A 26,538-nucleotide genomic window follows, 5' to 3' on the forward strand; every position below is an offset into this window, starting at 1 on the left:
CAGCCACTGCTCGCAAGCAGAATATACCCTCGTCTGATGGCAAATGTCAAATGGCAGACACGTACATAGACATCACCATGTACGCAGCAGGAGCCATCCACATGCTGTGGGATTATTTTTAGCCTGACCACGATCGAAATGTCAGCAGGGTATTTATTTGTTTTCTCTGGAAGGCTCACTGCTTGAAATCTCCATCAGCAGAGGCTGACTGTGACTCTGCTGTTGCAGGCAGGCCTATCATCCCTTCCCATCCTTGAAAAAAATGTGCAATTAAGTGGGAGGGGAGGGTGACTGGCCTGGTGTGCCTGGCAGGGCTGGCACCCTTCGGAGAGCCAGCCCCACAGCCCGACCCATATCCACCCGGCCAGGCTGGAGCTCCACCAGCCTCTCCATGTCCTGGGAAAGGTCTCACCAAAGCTGCAATGGACAGCTATGAAATGCAAGGGACATGGGAGCTGGATCTTTGAAGCAGACATGCAATCAGGAAGGGCAGGCAGGCCACGGGTCAGTCTCGCTGCCCTTTAACGATGTGAGGGATGGAACATAATGGTGCTGAGGTCTCACAGTGCCCCAGAAGCCCCAGAGGACACCCTGGAGATGGAACAGCCTGTTCCTTTCTGCTCCTTTGTCACTCACCCCACACTTAGCACCGTGACAGAAACAAAGCTCAGGACAATTATAAACCTGCTCTGGCTCCCACCAGGCTCACAGGAGCTGCCCCTGAGCCAGGACACCCACGTCCCTGGGGTGACAGCACAGCAGAGCCTGGAGCACCCACCAGAGTCTACGCTTTCCAAAGGTCCCAGAGCCTGATACATCCCTCGCCTCATACATTGATAGGTTATGCACAGATTTGACCCTTTTCTTGTTAGGGAAGCAGTTTTGAGGGGGAATGGCCACTCAGAAAAGCAATGGCAGGTCTGAGGCAGCAGAGCTTTTTTGCTTGTTTACACGGTTAGAGGAGCAGTTACAGCCTATGCTAACACAATAGCAAAGGAAGGCCTTGAACCAAATCCAGCTTGGAGGTTGTGACCAGTTCATAGATAACTGGGAAGAAAAGTCAGTGTTTTCCCAGAGGAACTGCCTATTTACATCTGAAAACAGCACAGACCTTGCCCGGAGGCCGGGACAAACAACTCCTTTCACTGCCTGCTTCCCATGAGGCTTCCCCTTCCCTCTGCAAGAGGAAATTTCCAGTAACCAAGGTATAAAAATTAATGCAAGACTCTGCCCCAGAGCCAGCTGTAAAACTCATAAGGGAAGAGCTCCCCATCCTACAGCCATTGCCAAGGCAGGTTGTCCCCAAAACAGGTCACAGCATTCCTGTGTGGGGAGCAAGGGACAGGGCAGCCCTGTTTGCACCCCTCCTGGCACAGGTCAGGCTTCAGGGGCTGGATCCAGGTGCCCAAACCCACAGGCACCACCAGCACCATGGGGTAGGCAGGATTCCCAAACAGGGGGTCCTGGGTCCCTGGGGAAGGTTGCAATGCCATGTCATCTGCTAGGACACTGTGTGGTGCAGTAGTCCCTGGTTTTGTGGGAGATTGTATGAAACAAGGGGTGGAAACAGAGAAATTTGGTGAACGGGAACCTTCCTTTTCCTCTACACACCACCATGCCTTGTCCTGGGAATAACCACTAAGACTCAGGTAAGTGGCAATCTCTAGGAAATTATGAAGGATTGTCTTTCTGCCATACCCCCTTCATCTTCTGCCTGGACTTTGCATAGAAGATTAGGATTTGGGCCACGTGTTTTTCCTGCAAAAGGGATTGTGTCTTCGATAGCTTTCATGCTTCTCCGTTCATCCGGCTGCTGAAGCTTTCAAGGAGCTGCGATTGCAGATGCTGCCATGTGGGAACGAGACCTCTTGTTTCTCACAGCAGGGCTGAGGGAAAGCAAGAAAAAATCTGGGTAATTAAATAGGACTCATCAGAACATGTGCAACAGCTAAATAGCAAAACCATCTCTCCTATGCACAGACTCTTGCATGAAGCTGTATTGGCATTTACCTGCTGAAAATCTCCAGTTCCTGCGCTACTCTGGCTAACACAGTCCATGGGCCCACAGCCAAATCTGCTCACTCCTTTTCTGGGAGGTCATTTCATACTAACATGAAAGAACCAAAGATAACACTTTTCCAAAGTCCTCCCACCTCCATATGCAGAAGGGACAAATACGCGCAAATATTGCGTTCCTGGCTGGGAGAAAGCAGATGATTCCCAACATACCTGCAGGTCACACCCCAGAGCATGGCAGCAAAATCACGGGGCTGGGATGAAGGAGGGAGGTGACCTCCCTTTGAGCATATCCCATAACCCATTTCACTGTTACCTGAGCTCAGGTGAGGCTACCAGCCCGGGCTGCACATGTGCACTGCAGACGCAGCCAGATCATCTGGGATTTGGGAGCCTATTTACCCAGGGGATTTTAGCAAATAGGAGATCAAGTGACTTACAGTGTTCTAAAAACTTGTTTTCCTGAATATCTTTTCTAAAGTGAAGGCAGTGCCAGGGGTAATTTCTTGAAAAGAGGGTATAAAAGTGAGTGGCTGATAGCCAGTTCATTATATCAGAATCAGTTTTCATTAAGAAGGGAAAGTTTGTGTGCTGTTTCTCTAATTGCTTTCTCTCCCTGATTCCAGGGTAGCCCGCTGCCTGCTTGTGCCTGGAGGCCCCAGGTCAGCGTCCTGCATAATTCATCCCTGATCTGCTAACACAGGGACCTATAAATAAATGGTGACACCGGAGAGTGGCAGAGGACGCGGGAAGGGACTGTGCTTCTCAACCTGAGACAGTCAGTCTATTCACCTTATCCAGCAGAAGGTGACTGTTGACAATCTGTAAATATTAGCCGAGGGAGAATATTTCTGAGAGCTAAGGGCTCTGGCCTGTCAAAGATAAAAGAAAATTCTCTAGCTCTGAGGTGGGCAAATTTGCACTAAAAAGAAGTTGCAGATTATTTAAAGTGAAGCAAACAGCTGCATGTTCTCCACTAAGAAGTATTTTTAAACCATGAGGACCTGCTTGCTTTCAAGATCTGCTGCAGCTTACCCCCCAAAATCCCTGATTTGTGACTATGAAGGAATTACTTGGGAAACTGAAAGGAGATTGCAGGTGCTCCAGATGAGCCCTGGCAATTCATGCCGATGGGATTTAAGACATTACAGTGACATTCATCCCTCTGACTTTTATCCCTCCTCTCTTCTGCCACCAGCTGCTGCTGCAGGCACAGAGGGGACACGCTCACCTCTGGTGCCCGCAGCATGGCAGAGTCACTGGACAGAATCAAGCCAAATTTAATTAATAGAGCTCTCATAAAGGCAGCAGGAAAGTAGAGGATCATGGAGCAGAAAATCCCTCAGTGTGCCCTGCCAGGAGGCAGAGACACTTGCCTGGGATACCTGCCCGTGCACACACAGAAGATGGGATGGAGGGATTGCTGCAGGGACAGGCAAGCAGGAGCAAAGGACAAGGAGGAAAAGCCCTGTCTTCTCCTTTGTCCCTGCAGTAATCTGAATCGTGCATCTAAGCATGCAGCGCCCTGCACTGCCTACAACACCACACTTCGTGACATGGAGAATTGCAGGCGGAGAGAGGGAAGCAGAACTGGCGTATACAGCAACAAAGACCTCCGGGAGGTGATGCTACAGCCCTAGTTGTTCCACCTCCCTGAATGCAGGAATGCCTGTGCAAGCTACATGTGTTACACACAAGCACACTCACACATACACCTACCTTCGCTAACAGCAGAGACAGCCACAGAGTCCATATTTTCTGGGTTTTATTTCTATATCTGCAAAAAGCAAGTTTGCTTCTGTTTCTGATTCTCTGCAGTTATCATGAAACGCCTTCAAGAGAGAAGCCCTGTCTTCTCGGCTGAGCGAGTCTTTGATGTCCAGCACTGCGCTCAGATGTTCCTTCCTTTCCAAAAGGGTAAGAGGGCAGATTAGTGAAAGAGCCAAGGAAAAAAGCTTGCTTCCTATCACTCAGTTTTGCTGGGCCAGACCAAGGCTTGAAAGCTGCTGAGCTGCTTTTTGAAGCCCTCTGGCTACCTAGCAAGTAGGAGGCCATATCACAAGAGCTGGGTGGGATATGGCTGAGCCCATGGGTCCCATCCCCAATGCACACAGCATCCGCATGAAACTGTAGAAATCTTCACCTCATCTAGAAAAAGATCTGTATCCACCAGAATAGGTTGCTGTTAACTGCATTTGACCATTTGAAAGCCTTTTTTGTATCTTTTCTCCCCTACTTCGTGTTCATCCAGAAGGTTATAGGAGTTTTGTTCTACATAGCATTGCTTCGCTGAGGGGGGCCACAACATATCAATTAATAAACAGGGCAAATGTATCCAAGCCAAACAGTTTTAAACATATGGGAATCTGCTCAAATCAAGACCAGTGTATCTACTCATACCTAGATGACCTCCTCTGAGATCTGGATCAGTTTAATATTATTCTGAGTACTTCCTATGCCCACTTCCTATACTATATATATATAAATACATAGTTTTGCATATATAAATACGTAGTTTTGTATATATATATTCCAGAATCACAGAATGGTTGGGGTTGGAAGGGACCTCTGCAGATCATCTAGTCCAACCCACCTGCTAAAGCAGGTTCACCAGAGCAAATCACACAGGAATGTGTCTGGGCAGGTTTTGAATGTCCCCAGAGATGGAAACTCCACAACCTCTCTGGGCAGCCTGTTCCAGGGCTCTGGCACCTCAAAGTAAAGAAGTTTCTCCCCATATTCAGATGGAACCACCTGTGCTTCAGTCTGTGCCCATTACCCCTCATTCTATTGTTGGGCACCACTGAAAAGAGTCTGGTCCCATCTTCCACTATTTATATATGTGTGTGTGTATATGTAGTAACAGAATAAAAATTGCTATGCTGTAACAGATAACCAGATTTTTAGCTCAGTAGCATCTTCAGATTTAGCAAATGCTTAGGAAAAGAAGACAGAAACCAGACAAAGCATAACATGATCTCTCTTTGTCTTCTTTCCCCACCCCGCCCCCCAGCTTCTGGCAGTCTGCAGTTTAAGGCCTTCCTTTGCTGGGGGCTATATCATGACTGTCATGTTGAACAGGCACTGAAATAATTATCTACCACAAATTGTCTGCTATTCACACTTTTGGCCTTCACAGCATCCTGTGACAGAGAGCTCCACTCTGTAATCATGTTAGCTTGGAAAAATACAGTCAGTAGCACAATACATCAGAACAAAAGATGGATGTAATAAACCACAGACTTTGGAAAAAATTAAGATCTCACCTTCCTAATAAAAGTTGGGTTTAATTTCTGTTATCAGCTTCCTGTGAGAAATGGAAGTGTATTTTTTGCTGAATACACCTAGGATTTTGTGGAAATAGAATCATAGAATAGTTTGGGTTGGAAGGGACCTTCAAAGGTCTATGTAGTCCAACCCCCTGCACTGAGCAGGGACATCTTCAACCAGATCAGGTTGCTCAGAACCCCGTCCAGCCTGGCCTTGAGTTGTCTCCAGGGATGGGGCATCCACCACCTCTCTGAGCAACCTGGGCCAGTGTTTCACCACCGTCATTGTAAAATATTTCTTCCTCACGTCTGTCCTGAATCTCCCTTCTTTTAGTTTAAAACCACTACTGCTTGTCCTACCACAACAGGCCCTGCTGAAAAGTCTGTCCCCATCTTTCTTATAGGCCCCTTTTAAGTACTGAAAGGCCCCAGGAAGGTGTCCCCAGAGCCTTCTCTCCTCCAGGCTGAACAACCTCAACTCTCTCAGCCTGTGAAAGCCAAAAGCCAAGTGCTTGGAAGTTATGAAATGCCTAAGTTAAAGGTGTTTTTGAAACCTACATTTGGTACACATGTGCCTGTAAATTGTCCATTCAGGTAGTATTTTTCCACAGTGTTACTCCTGCTTTGTTGACAGCCATTTCATCCAACCTTCACCTGTATGGAAGGACATCTCAACTCCGCTGGTTGATGTCTGGCAAAGTTACAAACCTTGTTAATCAGCACCTGCAAATAGGCAGCATCAAGTGCATTCAAAGGTAAGCATTGTGCCTGGCCCAGCACACTGAAAAGAGAAATTATTGCAGGACTAATAGTGGTGGCAAGTAATCATGTAAGAAACTGCAGAAGTCAAACCAACAAAAGACCTTACCTTAGATCAGGAAATTCTTTGAGGATGGGCAGAAGGGCTATTTTCATTCCCTCAGCATCAGAAGTTTGAATAAGTTCTAAAAAGGCTTTTATAGGATCCTTAAGGGAACCAGCTGTAGGACCCTGTGGAGAGAAGGAAAGGTGTGTTTAGGTCAAGGGAAGCAGCACACAACATTAAGAGTTGGATTTGTATCAGACTGGGGATGTCACCGTGTGTTAGGAGCTTTGCAAGGCTGTCTGTTCACATATAGAAACCTGTTTTACTTTCAGGGTGGGAGAAAAGAAACTGGGGTGTAACCACAAGCAGCTTCCAGGGCACCTGGGCAGCTGCCTTCATCAGTGCAGAATCCCCTCCTGCATTTCCTCTGGAAAAGAAGGCAAATGTACTTAATTTTTCCCTACCTTGTCTGTTCTCTCAAGGCCATTTTGCCCTATGGGAAATTGTTTCTTTCCAGAAGTAAGCACATCCCTATACCTATGTGGAAACAAGCTCTGTTGGCCAGACATGATGGCATTTCTGCTGCCCTGGAACAAGCCCAAGGACAGCAAACCGACCTTGGGGAAATGGCGAGGGGACACAGATCCTCTCACAGAAAAAAAACAGAACAAATGGGAAGCAGGACTGGACACTGTGAAGGATATGACGTGGCTGGTAGATGCTGCCTGGGGTCAGCTCCATCTGAACACACAGAAGAAAAAGCCCTTATCCAGAAACACAGAGCATTTTTAGCAAAACCAGAGGCAGCAGAATGCAGCTGAACTTCTGAGAGACAGCTTCAGGTCTTGCTCACATTTTTCATTGGTGCAGTAATGCGATTAAATTGCTTCTCTGAATTATTGATGCCATCGCATCAACAGAGACTCTCTGACAAAGCAAACCCAGAGAACAGGCTGCCAAAGTGGGGCAGGAGAAGCCCAGGTTCCCCTGATCTCCACGGGGCATTAAGAACAGAGGCTGCATTCTCAGTGCAGCTTACCTCTGCATCAAACATAAATTAAAGATAATAGTAATATTCAAAGACAGCCTTCTCTCTCTTCCTCCGCACTGCAGACACACAGCATGTGTAGCTCTACGCAGTGCAAAAGCTATACTCAGCTCCTAAGGCACCAGCTCTGTAAGGCTTCATACTTGGCAAGCTCAGTATTACAAAATGCTAATTAATTTGAAGGTGTCAGATTTAGTTAAGCATTATATAGACAGGCAAGGTTGGAGGTAAGCAGCCCGCAACCTAAAAGGACAAAAAAGAGGTGTCTCACCAGCAATGCTTAAGTGCCTTTGACAGGTACTGCTTTTAGGAGACAAGCAAGGTATTTCCTAATGTGCTTTAAGGACAGAGGGGAAGGAAGAGCCCGAAGAGAGGGCAGAGCAGGGCAGGGAGCAGGTGCAGCCTGTTCAGCAACTGCACGATAAATTCAGTCTGCAGCAGAGGACATATTTTGCATGTGTAACTGTGTACCTCATTTGACTGAGGATCAGGCTGTCCTCTGCAAATTGCTTATGCATTCCCTTCCCAAGGTTTCCGGTGCTCCCACATCAATAAGAAAGAGAACAGACTGAGGACACAAGGGAAACAGTGCTAAGCAGATGCAGACTTTTCTTCACCCAAGCTGAACGTAGGGGTTTAGTAGATAATTAGATTTCCTGTATCTCCTTTACACTATAAAACCAGCTTTCCTTGCACATGACATTCAGAGCTGATGAGCACAGCATTACTGGTAAACTCCAGAGTTAAGATTAGAGAGTCCTCCTGCTATTCCCAACATCTCGATTGCTCAAAGCTTTGACTTGTCAATGACTGATCACTCCAGGAGAGTTGGGTCTTCAGCTAAAGCTCTGGCAGCTTCCAACTTTACACCATGAAACTAATGCATTAATTGTAAAGGATCTGAGAGGTTTTTAGAGGAGCCTACAGAAAATCATTTTGATTTTTTTTTTTTATTCTTTGGACAATGTAAGAATTGCTGACAAACTACTTGTGGGGGGACTCATCTGGGAGAAAGTAGATTTCCAGTCCCTAGCACTTCAATTAACAAGTCATGAGAATGACTCAGAATTGGCGAAATTATTAAAATCAATGAAGCTCAGACTTTTTTATCTGCTCTGTCACATCTGAGTCCTGTTACCAGACTACCAGCCTCTTACAAAGTGCATTGCCTGGGTGCTCTCAGCCTGCATTTGCAAAAGAGCTGAGCCAGGGCCCATAGGATAGCTGGAGTGGCCGCAGGAGGAGCTGCTGCTGGCATTGCAGTCTTTGCCTTGGGTCAGCAAGGTACACATGTGACAGCCTGGTGGCATCCACAGAGACTATGTGCAGCACGGCCAGTTACAGGGGATTAGGAATTCAGCAAAGAGGCTTTTTTAAAGCTTCCAAAGTTGCTTCTGCAAATCAGACCTAGCATTTTTCCAAGAGTTTTCTTCAAAGGTGTGGCTCTGCTTTTACACTCTATCTACCCCTTTTGCAATGCACCTTTACCTCTTAATGGTGTGAGGTGCTTACCCTGCAGGAGGACTTGATCCTCCCTGCAGCTGTCACCAACCACAACAGCATCAGCGTGTTTCTGCCCGTGAGGAAACGCTGCAGCACAGGGAAATGGCTCATTCAGCCATCAGCCCAGCTCTGAGAGGCTGGGAAGGTCCTGTGGGAGGGAGGAGGCCAGATAACACCACATATCCCATCTCCAGGGAGCAGCAGCCTATGGGGCACTCCACAAAGAAGGTGAAGATGTGGAGCAGATGATGTGGGTCATCACACCAGAGGGTCAAGAGAGAACACTAGGGGCAACACAAGTCTTTCTCCTCTGTACCGCCATGCCATGTACCAAAGGCTTGCCTGGGGGAGCTGACAGTTTCAGAGCTGTCTCACCAGCTCGGAGGAGCACGCCTCATCCTTATTTCGGTGGCAGGAGTGCAAAACTTGCCTCCTCTAGTCACACATTTCAAAACTATACACTAACAGCTTCTGGCAGATCAGAGGAGCCATCAGCACATCTGATTGTCATTTCTGTGAAGCTGGATACCACTGCGGTAAGACCTTTTAAGCTTTTCTGTTGCTTTCAGAGCTTTTTCCCCTGCTGGTACTGTTCTTGATGACAGAGAGCAAAACTGTAACCATATCAAAGACTTACTAAGCATTCTTTAAAGATGGTTTGCAGCATGCTGTGATCTTCTTCTATTTTGCTGATAATCCCCCTCCTCTGCACAGAAGATGATTTCCTGGAAGTGGTCAGGAGGGCCTGAACATACTCTGTAATAATGATGGTGTTGACAGCCTTGACGAGGGCCTGTTCCAAAGCAAAGAGCCCCAGATTAACTTCTCTGTACTGAGCAAGGACCAGACTATACCCATAGGACTCTGACCAGTGTAGACAGTGGATGTAGTGTCCATCCAGATGGCTGTCCCATTTCTTTGCTTAATTATCCCTCTAAAATGTCTGATCTAGCACATGGAGTATCTCCAAACTGTATGTGGATGACATAAACATTGATGATAAGTGTGGAGACATCCAACCACAATCAATGGGACCAGTTAGCTGAGCCAGAGGTCGCTCACACTCCAGAGCAGCAGGGACACTTGGCTTAGCCCCAAGCTAACAAACATGTCAGTTGGGGACAGCTCAGACTACAGACAAAGCCAGATCTCCCTGAAGCATCCCCACTAGACATGTCCCAGGGCCTTACCCTTGGGCACACATCTGTGGCTGGGCACAGAGAAGTCACCTGGGCCTCTCTGAACCACCCACTACCTGCCGAGAGATCCCAGTGCTGAGACCATGCAATGACTGAAAGGGGAGGGAGAGCGAGCATTTCTAAGGGGAGACGGGTTGCTGCACAGAAACCACATTTCCATTAGCAATTGTAATCAGAGCAGTTATAGGCTGCAGTCCAAAGGTACAGGAAATCCCCAGCTCTGTCCAAAACAGACAAAGCAAGAGACAGACAGCTCTGGCACAATGCTCCACCACTGAGCTGCCACTTGCCCCAGCATTAGTGTGACATAATGTCCAGTGACAGGCTCTGAACAACAGCAGAATAACTCCTGATTTTTTCTGTTCCATTACATTTTTCCACATTTCAAAATCTTAATTAAAATTGGCACTGTCAAAGAGCCTGCAGGCCTGGGAGGGTAAGAGAAAGGGAGTCCAGCACTTAGGGGGACACGTGCAGCACAGGCAGCAGCAGCAAATCCAACCTGCCTGCAAAAGAGGGTACCCCATATACCAACCTCATTAGTGAAGAAGCAAACTCAAGGGTGTCATGGGACCCTAGACAAATCATTTAGGCTACTGTAAAGGTGAAAATACTTAGGTATTCTGTGAGGTTGTTCTTTGCTAACCCTGGCATATTGAACTGTGCCTGAGAGACTATGTCCTTTGGGGACCTAGACTTTTCACCTCTCCAAATGTCCACTCTCCATCAAAGGGATAATTATTCCTTACAACTAAGGGTGAAGCGCATTAGAAGCTGAGGAGGTTTCCAATATAATAGCATTGGGGCAATGGTAGGATCAGAGATGGCCTGATGCTCCCTCTCTGGGAGATACATTCAGTTTCTACATTTCTTCACCAATCAGTTTCTCTGCTGAGATTACAGAAAGGTCCTGGCTGCCACAGCAAAGAAGAGATCTAACTCTCTCGGACAGAGGAACTAGACTGAGACCACTAGATCTTTAAAAGCCCTTTTGGCAACAGACACAATTGTAGTTTGGATTAATGTTCAAATACTGTGCCATCCCAAGGTTCAAGGAGTAGTTTTAGTGATTTCCTGTGTAATATATTGTTCTTACTTATTTCTTACCTCATACGTGTCTGTTTTTTTCTTCCCAAATGCCAGAAAGCTTTGCTTTAAGGATTCAAGGATGTGGTCAAATCCACTGTCACACTTTTTGAAGTGCTCCTTCAGTGTTCCCTGAGGAAAATGGACAGACAGAGTCAAAGGGTGCTCGTGTAGAGACACCACACAGACAACAGACATGAATTAGTGTGCTTTTGCTCTTTCTGCTTTCGGAAACAGACTCCTTCATGAGCTGCAGCATCCTGTGCCTTCATTTCAAAGAAAAGCAAAACATGAAAGAAAGAAAACATTCAAACTCAGGACAGATGTATTAAGTTCTTCAGACCAAACCTGGAAGACCAAAAGCTACAAAATATGGGTGGCAATAGCTCCAATCCAGGGACTATGTAAAATGTGCCTCTACGGATGGGGAGCACAGGAAGATCTGGCTGTTCTGCACATTTTTGCTCTGGCACTCTGCTCCCAGCATGGCCATTGCCTCTTTTTCCATGGGAAAGTAAAAGGACCATTAAGCAGGCAGGCAGGGGATGAACTCTCTTTCAGTCATTTGAAGCCCGTGTTGACACAGCCAGAGAAGGACTGAAAACCTGAGCCCCAGGTCTCCTCCTCCTCCCCAGGGTTGTCCGTACTCCTTGTCAGAACCACTCCCAGCTCCCATCTCGATGCGTGGGCCCAGCTGACAGGATGATAATGAGCTCTGAAGCCCAAAACTGCACAGTGTGGCCAGGGTTTCTTTTGCCATTTTCCTTTTTCTGCCTGTACAATGAGCCTGAAGATGCTGAGGGGAGCTTCCCAAGGAAATGCACACACCACACATCATTAGGAGCCTGCAATTGTGTGTTTTCTAGACATGAAGCCCAGGATGTGAAGGTGGACGTCTGGGCCAATAGTCTAATAATAGAAAGCATGAAGGGAGGGGAACTTATCCCAAGGGAGGGACACATTTCTGGTCAGCTTTCTCTACATCCTGACTACCCACTGCAGCCTTGGGCTCTGTGAGTTATCTCTGCCCCAGGAAGATGCCTGCCTGCTGGGGATGAGTAGGTGTCAGGTGAAGTTCAGCCCCTGGGACCTGGGTGACCAGGGCCACCATGGGTACCCATTTGTAGCACAACAGCAAATACTACAAACAGTGGAACTGGGATCCCCAAAACTGGAAAAGATGGAGCTGTCAATACACAATTTCAGATGAGGCAGGGGAGGGTACTGGGCCTGAAGCTAAACTATGGTTTCACGCTTTCCAAATCAGGACATGAGAGTGAAGTGCGTGCATGCCCTACAGTCTGAAAATATTCAGTGTTAACATGGGTCTCCCATACCTTTACTTTAGAAGTGACTGTCTGCAGAAAATGCTCTGTAATCTCATCTTCCATCCTGTCTAGAAATCCATTTACCTTAACATCCTGGCCAGTGCTGACACTGCAAATGTATGTTAGCTTATGCCAGACAGTCCTGTTTAAAAAAAACACCAAAGGTTATGGAAAGTATTGATCAGATCAAACCAGGCTATTCTCTCACATCAAAACTCTTCCTACAATAACCAACACAACTGTTGGGTAATTGAATGGACACACGCTCAGGTCCCGGGCTTGCTCAGTAACCCACATACATGCACCCATCTTTTGGATGGCTCTCATTAAGATACTGCCACAAGGACACAAAAGCTCAACGTACACAAACACCACTTGTATCCATCACTAGTGAGATTAAATGAGTAAAATTTCTCATATTTTCAAAAATGAGTAGGCATGAAGTGGCCTTGACAAATGGAGGCTGGGTGAGCATCCTGTATGCCTTCAGCACCCTACAAATGGTGATGAATAATTTTCTTCCATCAGAATAGTCGTCAAGCCAGCTGGTTAAAATTATCACCAGCTTGAAACCAGACGTTTTACTTTCCAGAAAAGTTCAGTGTGTAACTTTATTCTTAGTATCACTGTAAAGAATTACATAAAAGACACTTGAAAGTATTCAATCAAGGATCCAGCATCAGTAACATGCAAACACAACAAACCAAAGAGCTACCTAAGCTCAACAAAAGGCTCCAATGTCAAGTAAGCACTGTGCATATGCTGGATTTGGGGTTCTGCTGACTCCAGTGATCCCCAGATGATTTCACACAGGAAGAAGAGAAGCAACCTTGTTTTCTCCACTGCTGCAAGCACTTCTGAAATTAGCTCGTAGGTGCAAACAGCCTCCCCCACCCTTCTGTGCTTCATTGCTTCCCTCCTTCCCAGCAACCCCAGGGAAAGCCTGGCATGTTCGTTCAGGTTTCATTCAGCAAAGCACTTAAGCTTGGGCTTACTTTGAAGTGCACTAGCACACACAGTGCAACGTTTATGAGGCTCTCCTAATGAGGGAGAATCAGACCAGGGAGAGGAACCACATCGCAACACATGGCAGGGTTAGCCAGGATAATGTCACCACATGAAACACAGCATTGCAGCCTGCCTCCTGCTCAGGGTCATGGACACGAGGATGAGAGAGACGCTGGACCACAGGCCACTTCCCTGGCATCTGCAGGGCCTGGGAGCAGGTGAGAAGGAGCAGCACTGCCCTGCTAACACAGCAGTCCTGGCCCCCTCTCACAGGGCAGCTGGGACAGACAGCTCGGAAGGCCTCTTACTGCAGCTGGCTCCCTCCACGCTTAAGGGTTGCTGTGCATGGGGGAGGATGGCCAGACTCAGCTGGTGGAAAGGCTGACCCCATAGCAGAGTTAGAAGAAGATGAGAAAGAAGAAAATTCATTTTGCTCTACATGTCACCAGGGTCTGGCTTCTAACCTGAGAATACAGCAGTTCTCCAGGATCCGTAAGCTGCTGCAGATCCCAGGGTAGCAATCAAGCTGGATAAAGCTTCTTACTTCATTTTCATAGCTAAATTAAAACAGGAAGAAATATCTTTAAGCTAGCGTGCTCCGTAACATATCTGAGAGCATTAGCCCAGCAGCAAATGGGAGAAATGTTCTGTGATTATTTGTCTTTTCAGTGCAGACACTTTCACTCTTCAAGGTGTGAAGGACAAAGTCTCTGTCCTGCACAGCTGGTGAGGAAGGAGAGCATAGGAAAGGCACAAGGAGAGCCCTAGAGCTGCCTGGGTGCCCCTGCCAGGGATGGAGAGGCAGGAGGTTCATTTTACTATTGCTGTTACTGCGACACTTGTTTCTGGGAAGCACCTGAGTCTTTGCCGATAAAGCCACAGCATGTTTGAGTAACCCACAAAGGCTACTGACTGCTTCATCACAGCTTCAGTCACACGAAAGGCTCATGGATTACTCCATTTTATAGGAATTTCCTTCCTCTCAGAATGTGAAGAGCCAGGGATCTTAACCCAAACCTTCTTCTGAAATATCCTTCTCAGCAGCACTGGCATTTTCTGCTGTGGGGGATACACAGGGAGGGAGATGCCTGAGAGCAAAAAGCAGATAAAGGGAGCAAGAAGAAGTGGTAAGAGGGCAGAAGATGAGAAGAAGACATTTGTCTTCCTCTGAGAAGCAGGATGGAGCAGAGCTCCGCGCCCTCCCAGGGAGCCAGCAGCAAGCACTGTGCCTGGGAAGCACAGCCTGGGCAGGAAGGGCCAAGCCTGGGCACTGGCCATGTGGCTCTCCCTCTTTCTGGTTGTTTTTAAGGTCTGAGCCTCTCCGGAATAAACATCCCCCAAGGCTTTAACCTGTCCAGACAAGTCTGGGTGCACTTTGTTCTCTCAGCTTTAGCCCAACAGCAAACGCTGTGCACATCAACAACAGCAAAGGGCTGTCTCTCCAGCAACAGCTTGATGGGAAACAGCCATCAAACTAAAGAGGGGCAATGGCAGATCTGGTGAACACAGCATCACCAGTCACTTCATCAGGATTTCTTTCTTTTGAGCACTGAGGACATGCCAAGGAGGAGAACAGCATCCCTCGTACCTCTCCAGGAAGCTCAGGCACTCCTCCAGGCACGCAGCTTCCACCTTCTCGCTCAGGCTCTCACTGACATGCCCAGCAGCCTCTGTCTTCTCCACTAGTATCTGTGGATTTCAAGGCATGAGAGGAGAATTGGCCAAGGTAATTTTTCCCTATGCAGTGAACCAGAATACGTCCCATCTGTCACCCTGGTGAAAATCCTTCTGCCTTCTAGGAAACAACTTCTGTTTTGGTTTTGAGAGCCCTCATGGAAATAACAGTATATTTTAGGAGCCTTATTTTAATGCCTGATCTTACACCTCTGCTACCGCTGCCTTCATTGTGGTCAACACGATGGAGCCAAGTCCTGAGCTCAGGTGAAAGCCTGTGCCTACAGATGTTCTCTGGTAGCAATGTCCAGCCTGTTGGCTCAGCTCATACAAAGACCTTCCGTGTGCAGGAGCACTTGTGCTTCTGTGTGACACACTGGCGGATACATTTGGGCGTAGCTGCTAAAAAAGAAAGGTTAGGCAGGCTCTAACTGTGTGATGTGCATGTCTTGCCAGGGTCCCTACCAGGGATGTCTGAGGAAGACAGGTGTCTTCTTCCCAGCCACCACCTCTCATGCCTGACAAAGCAACATGTGTCAAACCCCACGGCACCTGTCTCACCCCACTGACCCCAGATGAGTGGCCCAGGTGCCTGCAGGAGGCTGTGCTACAGCTAAAAGTCCACCCTGCGGTGGGTAGGCTTGAGCAGGTGGCAACTTAATGCTGGCCATTAGTTGCTCTGTGGAAACAAAAGCTTGCAAGGGGAGGAGAGCCAGATGGATAAAAGGAGACAGATGGACTCATAGGCTGTGCTCTCCCAGTGCTCTCAGAAGCCTTGGTCAAAGACAAAGGGTGATTCACACTGTGAATGGGTTTTTCCACTGCTCACAACAGATGTAAAAGTTCACCCAAAGGGACAGGATAAAACACACCACACCAGTGTCCAGAAACTATGGCTGATGCATTTCCATGACATCTTGTTCATTTTCTATCTGGTCTTTAAGTGTCAGCCAGAGAAAATTGAGGAGGCGGTAATTTCATAAGGTTTGCCTATTTAGCCAGGCTTTTCCATCACCTACCCCACAGCAATCAAACCCACCAGTTACATACACCATGGAGCAAAAACACTTGTGCTGAAGCATGGCCAGCAATGAGGACCACAGCATTCAAACCAGTCATCAGCCTGGTCACTGTTATAAACCTTTGCTCTGTCAGCCAGAGGCAGGAAAAATCTAAGCCAGCTCAGCAGAGAAAAGCCACCCTAGCACAGATAACATCACTGAGAACATCACTGGTCCACCACTCCGAGGGCACAGGCAAGGTAAGGAGGGAGCAGACACCTCTGTGAGCTCTGCTCTTGGTGCCTGAGTCTGAGCTGGCCCAGAAAAGCCACTTTTTGCCAGCTGAAGCTGTATCCTCACAAGGAAGGCCAGCTGCTGTTGATCTGCAATGTCTACTGCCAGCCTCCAATGAGGTGCTGGAGGTTGTCTGCCATCCTAAAGGTCCATGAGGCTCTTCCCTCTCTCATCACCTGAAACAGGACTGCTGCAGGGGTGATGGCAGTAGAGAAGAAAGATACAGTCACAGCAACCCACAACATATCCCAGATCTCTAGCATCACTTGAATCCGCACATAAACCCCAGGATTTATTTTAAGCCTTCTGAAGGTCTTGATCCAAACACCCTCTGGCCATGGTATGTACTGCTCAGGAATCAGAAGTGCTTCTGTGACACCCTTCGAGCACTCGCCATCGCTGTGCTCTGCAGTCATCCCTTGCGCTGCTGAACACACCGGGGCAGCAGTCACAGCTGTACCCAGCACACACATGGACCAAGCTGCCCAGGTTGGTGCTGCCAGATACAGGGACCTGACATGGCTCAGCAGCTCTTGCTGCTTTTATGAAAGTGCTCTGCGGAACTCATACAGAGCAGACCAGTTAACCTACAGCATTATTTTCCAAAAGGTTATATAAAAATCCAGGTACATATATGAAAATGCAACTTCAGCTTGAATCAGCTAATCTCAGGCTCAACCCTTTTTTAGTTAGTTTAGTTTTCTTCAAGTACGCACAAGAAGAAAACAGGTTTGGAAGCAAACAGATGCAGTTTAAGTATGGCAGCTAACTTGCAAGCTTTTCACACACTGAGCTTATCCCAAGAGATGCAAAACTAGGTCTTGCCAAATACCTACATGCTAGTGTGCAAAAACATGACTGCCCAAAGCATGAGAGTTTTTCAGTTCCCCCTGGTTTACCTGAATGACTGCAGCATCTGCACAAGGGGGTTTCCCAATATCAAAGGCTTCTTTCAGAGCTTTTCCTACTTCATTCTAAATATTAAAATGAGAGAAAAAAAGAACAGTTGAGATACAATGGCATTCATATCGAGTTAGGTTTCTCAGCCTCTCATTATGCATTTGGATTAGATTAATTTCTGCCTCTATTTTTTTGGTCGTCCCGTTTAACCCAAAGCCTGGCTATTTTCCAGCCGACCTAATAACACTATTCTGTTTTGTTCTACATTGTTTGTTTGAGTTTAAATGATTTGCAGCTTCCTTTCATCCCAGTGTCAGCTCGAGTTATCTACAGTCTTCCCTAGTTAGCTTAGCTCAAATGAAGGCGCCCACACAGCAAAACAACGCTTAGACACAACGCTGTGCTGCCAGCTACTGTAGCTGAGATTTTCCACCCTTCTCATCTCCAACCAGCACCCACACAAACCAGCCAGTGTTAATTAAAAGCATTCCTTCACTTGAGCCAGGGACTTGGGAGAGCAAAGGAGTTGGGTCAGTGTTTAGAGCTACTGTCATGGTGAGATGAGCCCCATGAGGCTGCACGATGGGAAATTTCCCAAGACTTGGCTGGCTTATGTTAGTTTGAATGGGCTGTAAAAACAAAACTAGCACTGCAGAGAAAGAGCTCATTGCTTAAAACACGATCTGACCTTTACAGAAGTTTTAAACTCAGAAGCCTGGCTCGCTTATTTATTCTTTCATTTCTGCATCTTCCTCCAAAGAAACAGAAAGAATGCGAAGTCTGATCTTCCTTTTTTGTCTTTGTTATTTTCTGGCTGATGAATTAGGAAATATGTGGCTGTCACTGAAGAATTTCATCAAAAGTTTATTCAAAACAACTGCTCTGCCATACTCATTGAAAAGTGTTAATCGAAGACAAACAAGCAGTTGTAAACAACCCAAGATAAATTCCTTTCCTCCTGAGTGCCATCACCTGACTGTGAGCAATTGTGTGAACACGATGTGCTGGGATAACACATCCCAGACAAGCTGCACAAACACTTCTAGCCTGCCCCAGTTGCACAGTAAAATGTGTCAGCTTAAGCCAACATGAAGGTCTTGCTCCCCAACAGGACAAAGCATGCATTTAGTCAGTAACTACAAGACAGTAACTTGTTGAGCCACAGTACTTAGTTGCTTTGGATCAGATGATGTGTCTGAATTAGCATGAGCTTGCTTGTTTGTAGCTCTTGTGGTGACACCAGCACCTCAGGCAACCACAGCTCCAACATGGAAAAGACCAGAATTTCTGCTGTAACAAACAGGCCCAGTTTCTTCCTTGTTCCTCCCTGTCTGACCAAGGCATGGCACCCCATGTTGTAAAGCTTCCAACCCGTGGATGGCCAGCCCACCTGTGCTGAGCACCCAGCCAACTGCTGCCTCTTGGAAAATGCAGGAGCCTGAGTTATAACTTGGGTCCTTCCCATCTGCAGTTTTAAAACATGCAAGAATTTAACATTAAATCATAGAATCATAGAATAGTTTGGGTTGGAAGGGACCTTCATAGGTCATCCAGTCCAACTCCCCTGCAATGAGCAGGGACATCTTCAACCAGATCAGGTTGCTCAGAGCCCCGTCCAGCCTGGCCTGGGATGTCTCCAGGGATGGGGCATCGACCACCTCTCTGGGCAACCTGGGCCAGGGTCTCAGCACCCTCATTGTAAAAAATTTCTTCCTCATGTCTGGCCTAAATCTCCCTTCTTTTAGTTTAAAACCATTACCCCTTGTCCTATCACAACAGGCCATGCTAAAAACCTGTCCCCATCTTTCTTACAGGCTCCTGTTAAGTACTGAAAAGCCACAATAAGGTCTTCCCGGAGCCTTCTCTTCTCCAGGCTGAACAACCCCAAATCTCTCAGCCTGTCCTCACAGAAGAAGTGTTCCATCCCTCTGATTATTTTTGTGGTCTTCTCTGGATCCTCTCCAACAGGTCCATGTCTTTGCTGTATCAAGGGTATTATTGAGAGCTCTACATAATTATCAACTGTGGACAAAATTAGCTAAGATACCCAACATGGGTGGGGGCACACCGCTGACACACCAGCAGGCAGGTGGGCACAGCCTTATTCATTTGGGCAGCAGCAGGTCCTCAGCCCAAATCCTCCAAAGCACATGAACTCCTCAGTCCTCCTTTTGTCTACTTGAAAAAAACAGAGGGAGAGAAGAAGACACAGATTCAAGTGATCCTTTGCAGGTCAGTGTAAACCCGCCTTGAGCTTTTGTCCAGGTGTGCATGTTTAGTCCTGTCATCTCCGGTTTTGGACAAAGAGGTAGTTTTGAGTTGAAGCAGGGGATGGAAAGCTCATTTTCTACCTCTCAGTATCAGAATGAACCAAGATGTCATGCTGGAAGGTTTGCCTTGCACTCGTTTCACATTCCCCAGTACAGCAAGTTCAGGGGTGATAGATCGACAACCCTATCGATAGCACCATCATTTCCAGTTCACCAACCTTGCAACCTCAAAAAGCACAAAGCCTCCTTGCTCTAGACATGTCTGGGCTGAGGGAACGCAGCCTACGTGCAGAGCTGGCCAAGTTCCCAGCAGTGCTGTTTGGAAGTGGTTTTGAAACTCACGTGGCATCTGAGCTCTCAGCACCTTCAGATGTGGTCACAGCTCTCATAGCTCATTTCTGTTTAAGGAGATCTTATTTTATAGAGGTATCAGGCCTGCACTCCCTGTGACAAAGCCAGGTTTTCGTAGGCAAAGCAGACCATGGCTTATTCTGGTCATGTCTCCTTTCATTTAGAAAAAATTAGTCATCCATTGAGGTGGCAAAACCTACACCATGTGATTTAGAATCACAATTATACATTACAGTCACTCAGAGATAACTGACAGGATATTTGCTCAATAGCAGCTTCCTGTATATTCATAATAATGAAAGGGCTGGCATATCCTGGAAAAAGAAACAGAGGGATAAAGCAGGTTTTATAAGTTATGCCACTGAGCTGAGTGAAGACATATCCATAATTTTTCCGTATGGAGTCAGCTCATGTCCACTTAAGCTCATTAGCTTGAACCTGGAGCTGGTCCTAAGCTGGCCAGGTTTGAAGCGAGCTGGGTTGCTGCTGTACTACACTCTCCAGCAATTCTAGCTCTGTTCTCTGTGCTATATGGCACCAGGTAGAGCTGCAATGCTTCCAGGTCCAAGGTGGCATGAAAAAATGCAGCCAGCTCAGGGCAGTGTGGCATAAGAGCTGGTAACTACTGCCAGATCTACGTGAGCCCACTCAGCACATGGTGGAAGAAGAGAGCCCATGGTTAAACAAAAGCTTTCTCCAGCCATTACATTAGAAAGAGAAAGAAGAAGAAGAAAAAAAAAAAAGATTAAATTCTCCATCACTGTTAGTCAGTATCTCTGAGGGTTTGTCAATGACTCAGTGATAACCTCACTAGCACTACCCTAAGTAAAGTCATTTCCTTCATTGAAATATGTGCTAAAAACAGACCTGAAGAACATGCGGTCTTCCCCAGGGTAATGATTAGAAACAGACCATAAAGATGCTTAAACACTTAAATTGGTATGTTTTAAGCATATTGTCACCAGCTGGCACCTCTGCTTAATGTTTCTGACTTCCTTCGTGTTCTCCCTCAGGGAATAAGCCTTGAGGAAAATCTCTGCAATTTAGAGTACTTTCCCCTTGGTGATTCAGCAGTTTGCCATGGAATTTCCCCCTCTCTGCTCCCCAGGGGCTGGTGGAAAGGGAGAGAGATGAGCATGGTAACTCCTGCTGCTGCATTTTGGCTTTAGCTGAATCGAAAAGTCCCCGCTGAGTTTTCCAAATAGCACGGTTTCCTCTGCAGCTCCCCACTGCTACAATCCACGTTCCCTCCTTCATTTGTATTCCACACACCAAGACAGCATCCTTCAAAGGAGGAGCTTCACTGAGAAAAGAAGGAGCTCCTGCAGCCCTGGAGCTGAGGTCACCCGTGGGGCAAGGCAGGATGCTCTGCTCCGACCTTACGGGAGGGCAGTGCCGGCTGTGCACCAGCTGCACGATTTCTTGTGCTGGGCTCAGGAAATACTCTTTGCTGTAACCTCAGCAGTGTCAGCCCAGCTGGAGACAGCTGTGAGGCGTCCACATACAGACAAACCCAGCAGCCTCAATATCCTGCACAGCTGAGGCAAAGGGGCTATAAAAAAAAAAGAAAAACACCTGTTGCACACTCTAGGCTCAATAACAGCTGGAGAGAAGACGAACAGCATCTTGAAATGGCTCTCAATAAGGATGTGGATTTCACCCATAGCCTCCGTTTCCTCCAGATACACTGGCTCCTGAACAGAGTAGAGAGCAGCTCTATGAAGAGGCAGCAACAGGATGAAAAGAGATTTGCAAATTTCCTAACATCTCTTTGCTAAGGAGCAAAGAAAGGGCAGCATCCCTTTGGCAAAAGACACTCATGGACCTTCACACTTGGGCTCTGCAATGAAACCCGGCCAAGATGGAGACTTTGGGGCTCACACACACCTGAGCAGATTTGGTTCAGCCAGCAAGGGAGCAGCTAATTTAGCAATGGCATTCCTTATTTTAAAACCATGGGAAAAAAACAGGTATATTGGGGAAAAACTCCTGAGTTCTTACCCGAGTGACTGCAAGTAACTTTTCCTCAGTCTTCAATGCAACCCACACAAGATGCTGTACACCAAGAGAAGGGCTGTGCTGCGGGCTCTGCCTGGATCGCAGACATGTCTCGCTGCTGCTGTGTATAGAGAGAAGATCTCAGCCCGAGGGGCAGCGTCCTGCTGGTCCACAGCCCCTCGTCCACCTGGCAGCCCCTGTCTGGCACCTCATGCCAAGCACACAGGGTGCCCCACAAGTACCCAGCAGTGTCTGCAGAGCTGGGGCAGCCACGACATGGTAGATGATCTATATCACACCCTTTTTCCAGGTATTCTTTCATGATGTTTCTTCTCCTTCTTCCTGTATTTGCTGCCCAAATTGCACTTTTTGCTCACCATTTCCCTCTCCCCCTCCCTCAGTCCTGCTGCTGAATTCCTTCTCGGGCTTGGGCAGAGTCACCCAAACACACTTCCATGGATGCACAATTTTACAAGTGCCACATATTCTCTCTGAATGGAATAAAAAGCAGCTATATACCAGGACAACTGCATCTACACAGGAGCTTTCATTAAGGTTGAAACTGTATTCAGTGAGAAAAATCAAAATAGTTAAATCTGGCATCTCTGCTTTTCCCATTTCCACTTTCTTCACAACCTTCTGACCTGAATATAGTCACAGGCTGCTATTGTTTTTTTTTTTTTTTTTCCTTGAAGGAATTCAGCATTTGCAAACCACTTACATTTTTCCTGTCTTTGAGTTTTTCATTATATATTTACATTACATAATTATTCACCTTCAGTTTCATGTAAGTTTCCAATATTTCATCAATCCATTACTCTTATTTAAAATTGAAGTTTTACCATTTTAAACCCATAAAAGTAGCAGCAGAAGGGATGCATCCTGGCCACGTCTCCCATGTGTCTGAGGACAGCATGCACCAGCAGGTACCCACCACCCTGCCTCCCTCCTTTGGGAGCTGGTGAGGGGAAGAACCCACCTGATTAACTGTTTATGAGCTAATCAAGGGTTTGTAAGTGTAATTAATAAAAGGAACAGAGAAACTCTAGGCTTGGATGGAAGTAATCAAATAAACCAGAAGGGCTGAAAATTATTGGGATGTAAGTGGATTGAAGCTGTCAAGTAGCAAAGTAACCATGGACACAGAAAATCAAACACCTTATCTACTACTGTCATACAAAAAGAAATAGTAAGCTTTAGGCTTTGATGAAACCCACAGGCTTTGAATTCACGTTGGGGCAAAAGGTCCCAGATGTGTCACACTTCAGATCATGGGGAAAGCCACATCTGTTTTCCCAAACTTTGGTAGGAATTTAATGATCTGCTATATGTTTCTCCTGTGATCTGAACACTAGTGCAGCAAAAATGGAAACAACTGGTCAAAATGCAAGCCAGACAGAACAGCAAGCAATTAAGGAGACAACAAAAGAAGTCAGCAGAGTACCATGTTGGCAAGAGAAAATTATTCTGGAGTAACTAGAGTATTATGGACCTTGCTAAAAAAAAAAAAAAAAAAAAAAAAAGGCTTAATGCAATAAAATAAATTGTTTGAAAAAGCAGGACACTGTGCAAGTCCAACAAGAGTCCAGTGGAGAAATACCTGCCTACCTCAGATAAGCCCCTGAGCCCAATACTAAGGATTTAGAAAGAGGCAATACTGCAATGAAAAAAGGTTCTGATTCTGAGAGCACAGAAGATAAAACAGACAGTGGGCAAGTCTAAACTCAGCAAGAGTCCTGAGTACCACTGCGTTAACAGAAAGCAGAGATTGTGCTCAGAACTGAAGAACAGAAACACAGGGGAAATGTAGAGAAAAAGAAGTCTTTCAAACATACCTTCTGTACATTTTAAGGCCCCATTCATAAATTAAAAGACATTGTCTGAAGCTGAAATGGTTGCTGCCAGTAAGTGTAGAAAGGTGGGAAGACAAAGAGGCATGACAGCAGCGGGCATAGGTGGCGAACAGTCCTGCTTCCTTGAAGACACCACTTCTGTGCTCCAGGCTGGGAAGAAATGTCGTTTCCAGATGATTCAGGTGCTGTTTTAGTGCAGTCTCGTCTGTGCTACTAGAGGAACCAAAGGGAGGAATCTGGGCTGTCATGTACTGTATTAGTTTCTCCTCCAGATCTTTCCTCCAGAAGTTTGGACTCCAAGTGGAAACAGAGTCTGTCTCCTGGCTGCTGCCAAGCCACTCTGCTTCCTTCTGCTTCTCCCACCTCAGAGATTCCCCCACTGACTGCAATGGCTCCAGGAACATCCCACCACTTCCACTGAGAGCTTCTCCCACCACAGTCCACATTCGTTCAGCCAGTAGTGTATAAAGAGATTCAGACTTGCCCACACCATCATTTCCAGAATGCTCCAGATCATAAATATGATCACAAGCTTCAAAAAATTTTCCTTGCTCAATGAATTCACAGATGGTTTCCTCTGCAACAGAGAGAGTAATGACAACTTGATGTTTGTTCATTCCTCTATAGGACCCATTACTTCAATATCCAAGTACTGAAGTATCTGGTTTATACGTATCCCCAAAATTTCCTTCCTTCCTTCCTTCCTTCCTGTCTTTCTTTCTGTCTTTCATCCTTCCTCCTCCAGGCTAACTAAGCCTGCGGACTGGTCTTCTGCAGCTTTCTGTCATCATCCCAGTAGACCTCCTCTTGTGGGCAATTCAGGTTCATTAATGACAATCTTTACTTAAGGAAGGTATATATTGTCCAGAACAAAAGCATCAGAGAAAGGACATCTTCTGAAAAAGCCAACAGCTGAAAGTCAAACCCAGAAGGAATCCTTTGTCTTCTCTACATAAACCCTGGAACAAAGTGCTGCAAACTCTCTTGCAAGGTCCCTTCCTCCTGTTCAGAGTCTGGCATCGCTACGCAGAGGGTCTCACTCCTGCCAGCGAGCTCTTGTCTTAGACCAAAGATGCTCAGTGCAGTCCAGGGCCCTCTCTGTGCTGGGGCTTTTTAACTAGGCCAAATAACTATGTGTGCTATTTCACCCAAAGCTCAAAATCAGAAGGTGGGCAACCCATCTGCAGTGTCTCAACTAAGGGGATTCACATAAATCCCATGACTTTCACATCTGCAAGAAGCTGTGGTGACTGAGCCATCACCCTAATCACCAGACACCTCGTCAAGGCAATTATTAAATCTTTAAAGTTCAGAAGTTGGATGGAGAAGTTTTTCCCCGCTGCTTATTTCCAAAGCGTCTTACCCATCACACCCAGCCCACCACTAAGAGCTAGAAGTAATCTCACAACAGCTGCACAGAGCTGCATTTCTTTCCCTGTGCATTTTACAGAGGACAAAAATTGAGTAACAAAGAGTTAAGAAGATTTGCCCAAAGGCATCTGGAGCAGAGCCCAGAGGAAAAATCGAACTTGATGAGAACCCTGGGAAAGTTAAGCAAGGCCAGAAGCTGTGGGACTCTGAAATCAATTCAGGAGACAGCTTTGGGTGTAGAGTGAAGAATGAAAGAGTTTGAGTTTCCATTACCCATATCCAAACTTTTCTCTATGAAAATACCTCATCTGTGTAATAAGAACTAAATCAACCAGGACTGGAGGGAGGCATGTGACACAAAATGGAGAAGGGTTGATGCAAGGATCTTCAGCAAAGCAATGGGCAAGCTGCTCAGCAAGCTGCACTCATCCTGCCTCAATACATGCCACAGATAGGAAATGATTCCTTGGTACAGTTAGCCCATGTACAACCTACCTCCCCCTCTTCATCTGTGGAAAAATGGCACACTCACACCCAACAGGCTGCCAGTCACACGTACATCATCTTTCTCACAAGACACATCAGGGATAAAAATAAGGACAGCAAAGACAAAGGGAGGCAAAGGGAAAGTAAAATAGAAAAGTTTCCAGAGGAGCAAGTGTACAGTTCAGAAAGGAAAAGAACTCAGGTGAAGGACAGGGAGGAGGAAAGTATAACACACCTAGTTCAGAAGCTAACAAAAACAAGAGCCTGCAGGGCTGGGAGAGGCAGAGAAGGTCCAGGATGGGACCCAAAGACAACCTCAAGGTTACCTGCAGGCATCTCTCCCTCCATGTCCTTCCTACTGGTTCCCGTCTTCAGCAACTTCCCTGTCACATCCTCACCACCAGCCTTCTCCTCCGCTGCCTCTTTCCCACCAGCCACGGCCTTTAGCATTTTGCCTGCCACAGTTTTCAGTTTCCCTTTCCTCTTGGCTTCCTGCTTCTTCCTCTCCTCGTGCGTGTCCCTGGGCACCATCCTTGCGTTTTCCCCAGCCATCTTCTCCCACTTACTGCCTCTTCCCACTAAGGCTCCCCAGGAATACTTTATCTTCCTCATGATGCCAGCAGATTCAGATGCTTTCTGTCCAATTGAGAATACTATCGGAAAAACAACAAAAAAAGGTAAGAAACACTTCTATGCAAGGTGCTCCTGGTGGTTCTCTCCCAGAGAAGACGTTTCTCCCCAGACTTTTCTTTTCTCCATGTGGCTACAGGCTTCAGCTGCCTTCTAAGAAGTCCAGCCTGGTCCATGCCCGTGCTGAGTGAAAACATTTTTATAGGCTGCCCTCCCTCTTAGGTAACTTCTTTCTCTTCTAGGAAAACAATGTCAAAAACCTCATACACAGTCTAACCACATGCACTGGGGGAAAGCCAGCGGGATCTTCAGCGTTTTCTAAATGACTAAAACATCCCTGCTATGACAATCCTATCAGTCTAAGGGAGTTGATTATTAATAGTTTCCATGAAGCACAAATCACTTTCCATCTTCCCCACGTGCCCTGGCTGCACCTGAGTTCTTCTTT

At 46.7% G+C, this 26,538-nt stretch overlaps 1 protein-coding gene across 1 annotated transcript; it reads right to left on the reverse strand.

The window, feature by feature from the left end:
* Nucleotides 1–411: 411 nt before the first annotated feature.
* On the reverse strand, nucleotides 412–26,107 carry LOC136101753 (exocyst complex component 3-like). The gene is made up of 12 exons (XM_065838151.2): nucleotides 25,787–26,107; nucleotides 23,586–24,180; nucleotides 21,754–21,871; nucleotides 17,131–17,205; nucleotides 14,851–14,951; nucleotides 13,727–13,819; nucleotides 12,264–12,396; nucleotides 10,948–11,058; nucleotides 9,279–9,434; nucleotides 6,154–6,275; nucleotides 3,736–3,921; nucleotides 412–1,886 (listed from the first exon to the last, which is right to left on the reverse strand). The coding sequence occupies exons 1-11, from the start codon at nucleotides 26,070–26,072 to the stop codon at nucleotides 3,741–3,743; spliced, it is 1,971 nt and encodes a 656-aa protein (XP_065694223.1). The 5' UTR covers nucleotides 26,073–26,107; the 3' UTR covers nucleotides 412–1,886; nucleotides 3,736–3,740.
* Between the last annotated feature and the right edge of the window lie 431 nt (nucleotides 26,108–26,538).

This window comes from Patagioenas fasciata, chromosome 5 (genome assembly GCF_037038585.1).
Source record: "Patagioenas fasciata isolate bPatFas1 chromosome 5, bPatFas1.hap1, whole genome shotgun sequence".
NCBI classification, from domain to species: domain Eukaryota; kingdom Metazoa; phylum Chordata; class Aves; order Columbiformes; family Columbidae; genus Patagioenas; species Patagioenas fasciata.

Excerpts from the sequence above, each read along its gene's own strand:
- LOC136101753 (XM_065838151.2), bottom strand. The coding sequence starts at position 26,072 with ATGAGGAAGATAAAGTATTCCTGGGGAGCCTTAGTGGGAAGAGGCAGT. Across the intron at positions 21,872-23,585 it reads GGCCTTAAAATGTACAGAAG|CAGCAGCGAGACATGTCTGC; the intron begins GTATGTTTGAAA and ends CTCTATACACAG. Across the intron at positions 3,922-6,153 it reads AAAGAATTTCCTGATCTAAG|GAAGGAACATCTGAGCGCAG; the intron begins GTAAGGTCTTTT and ends CCTTTTGGAAAG.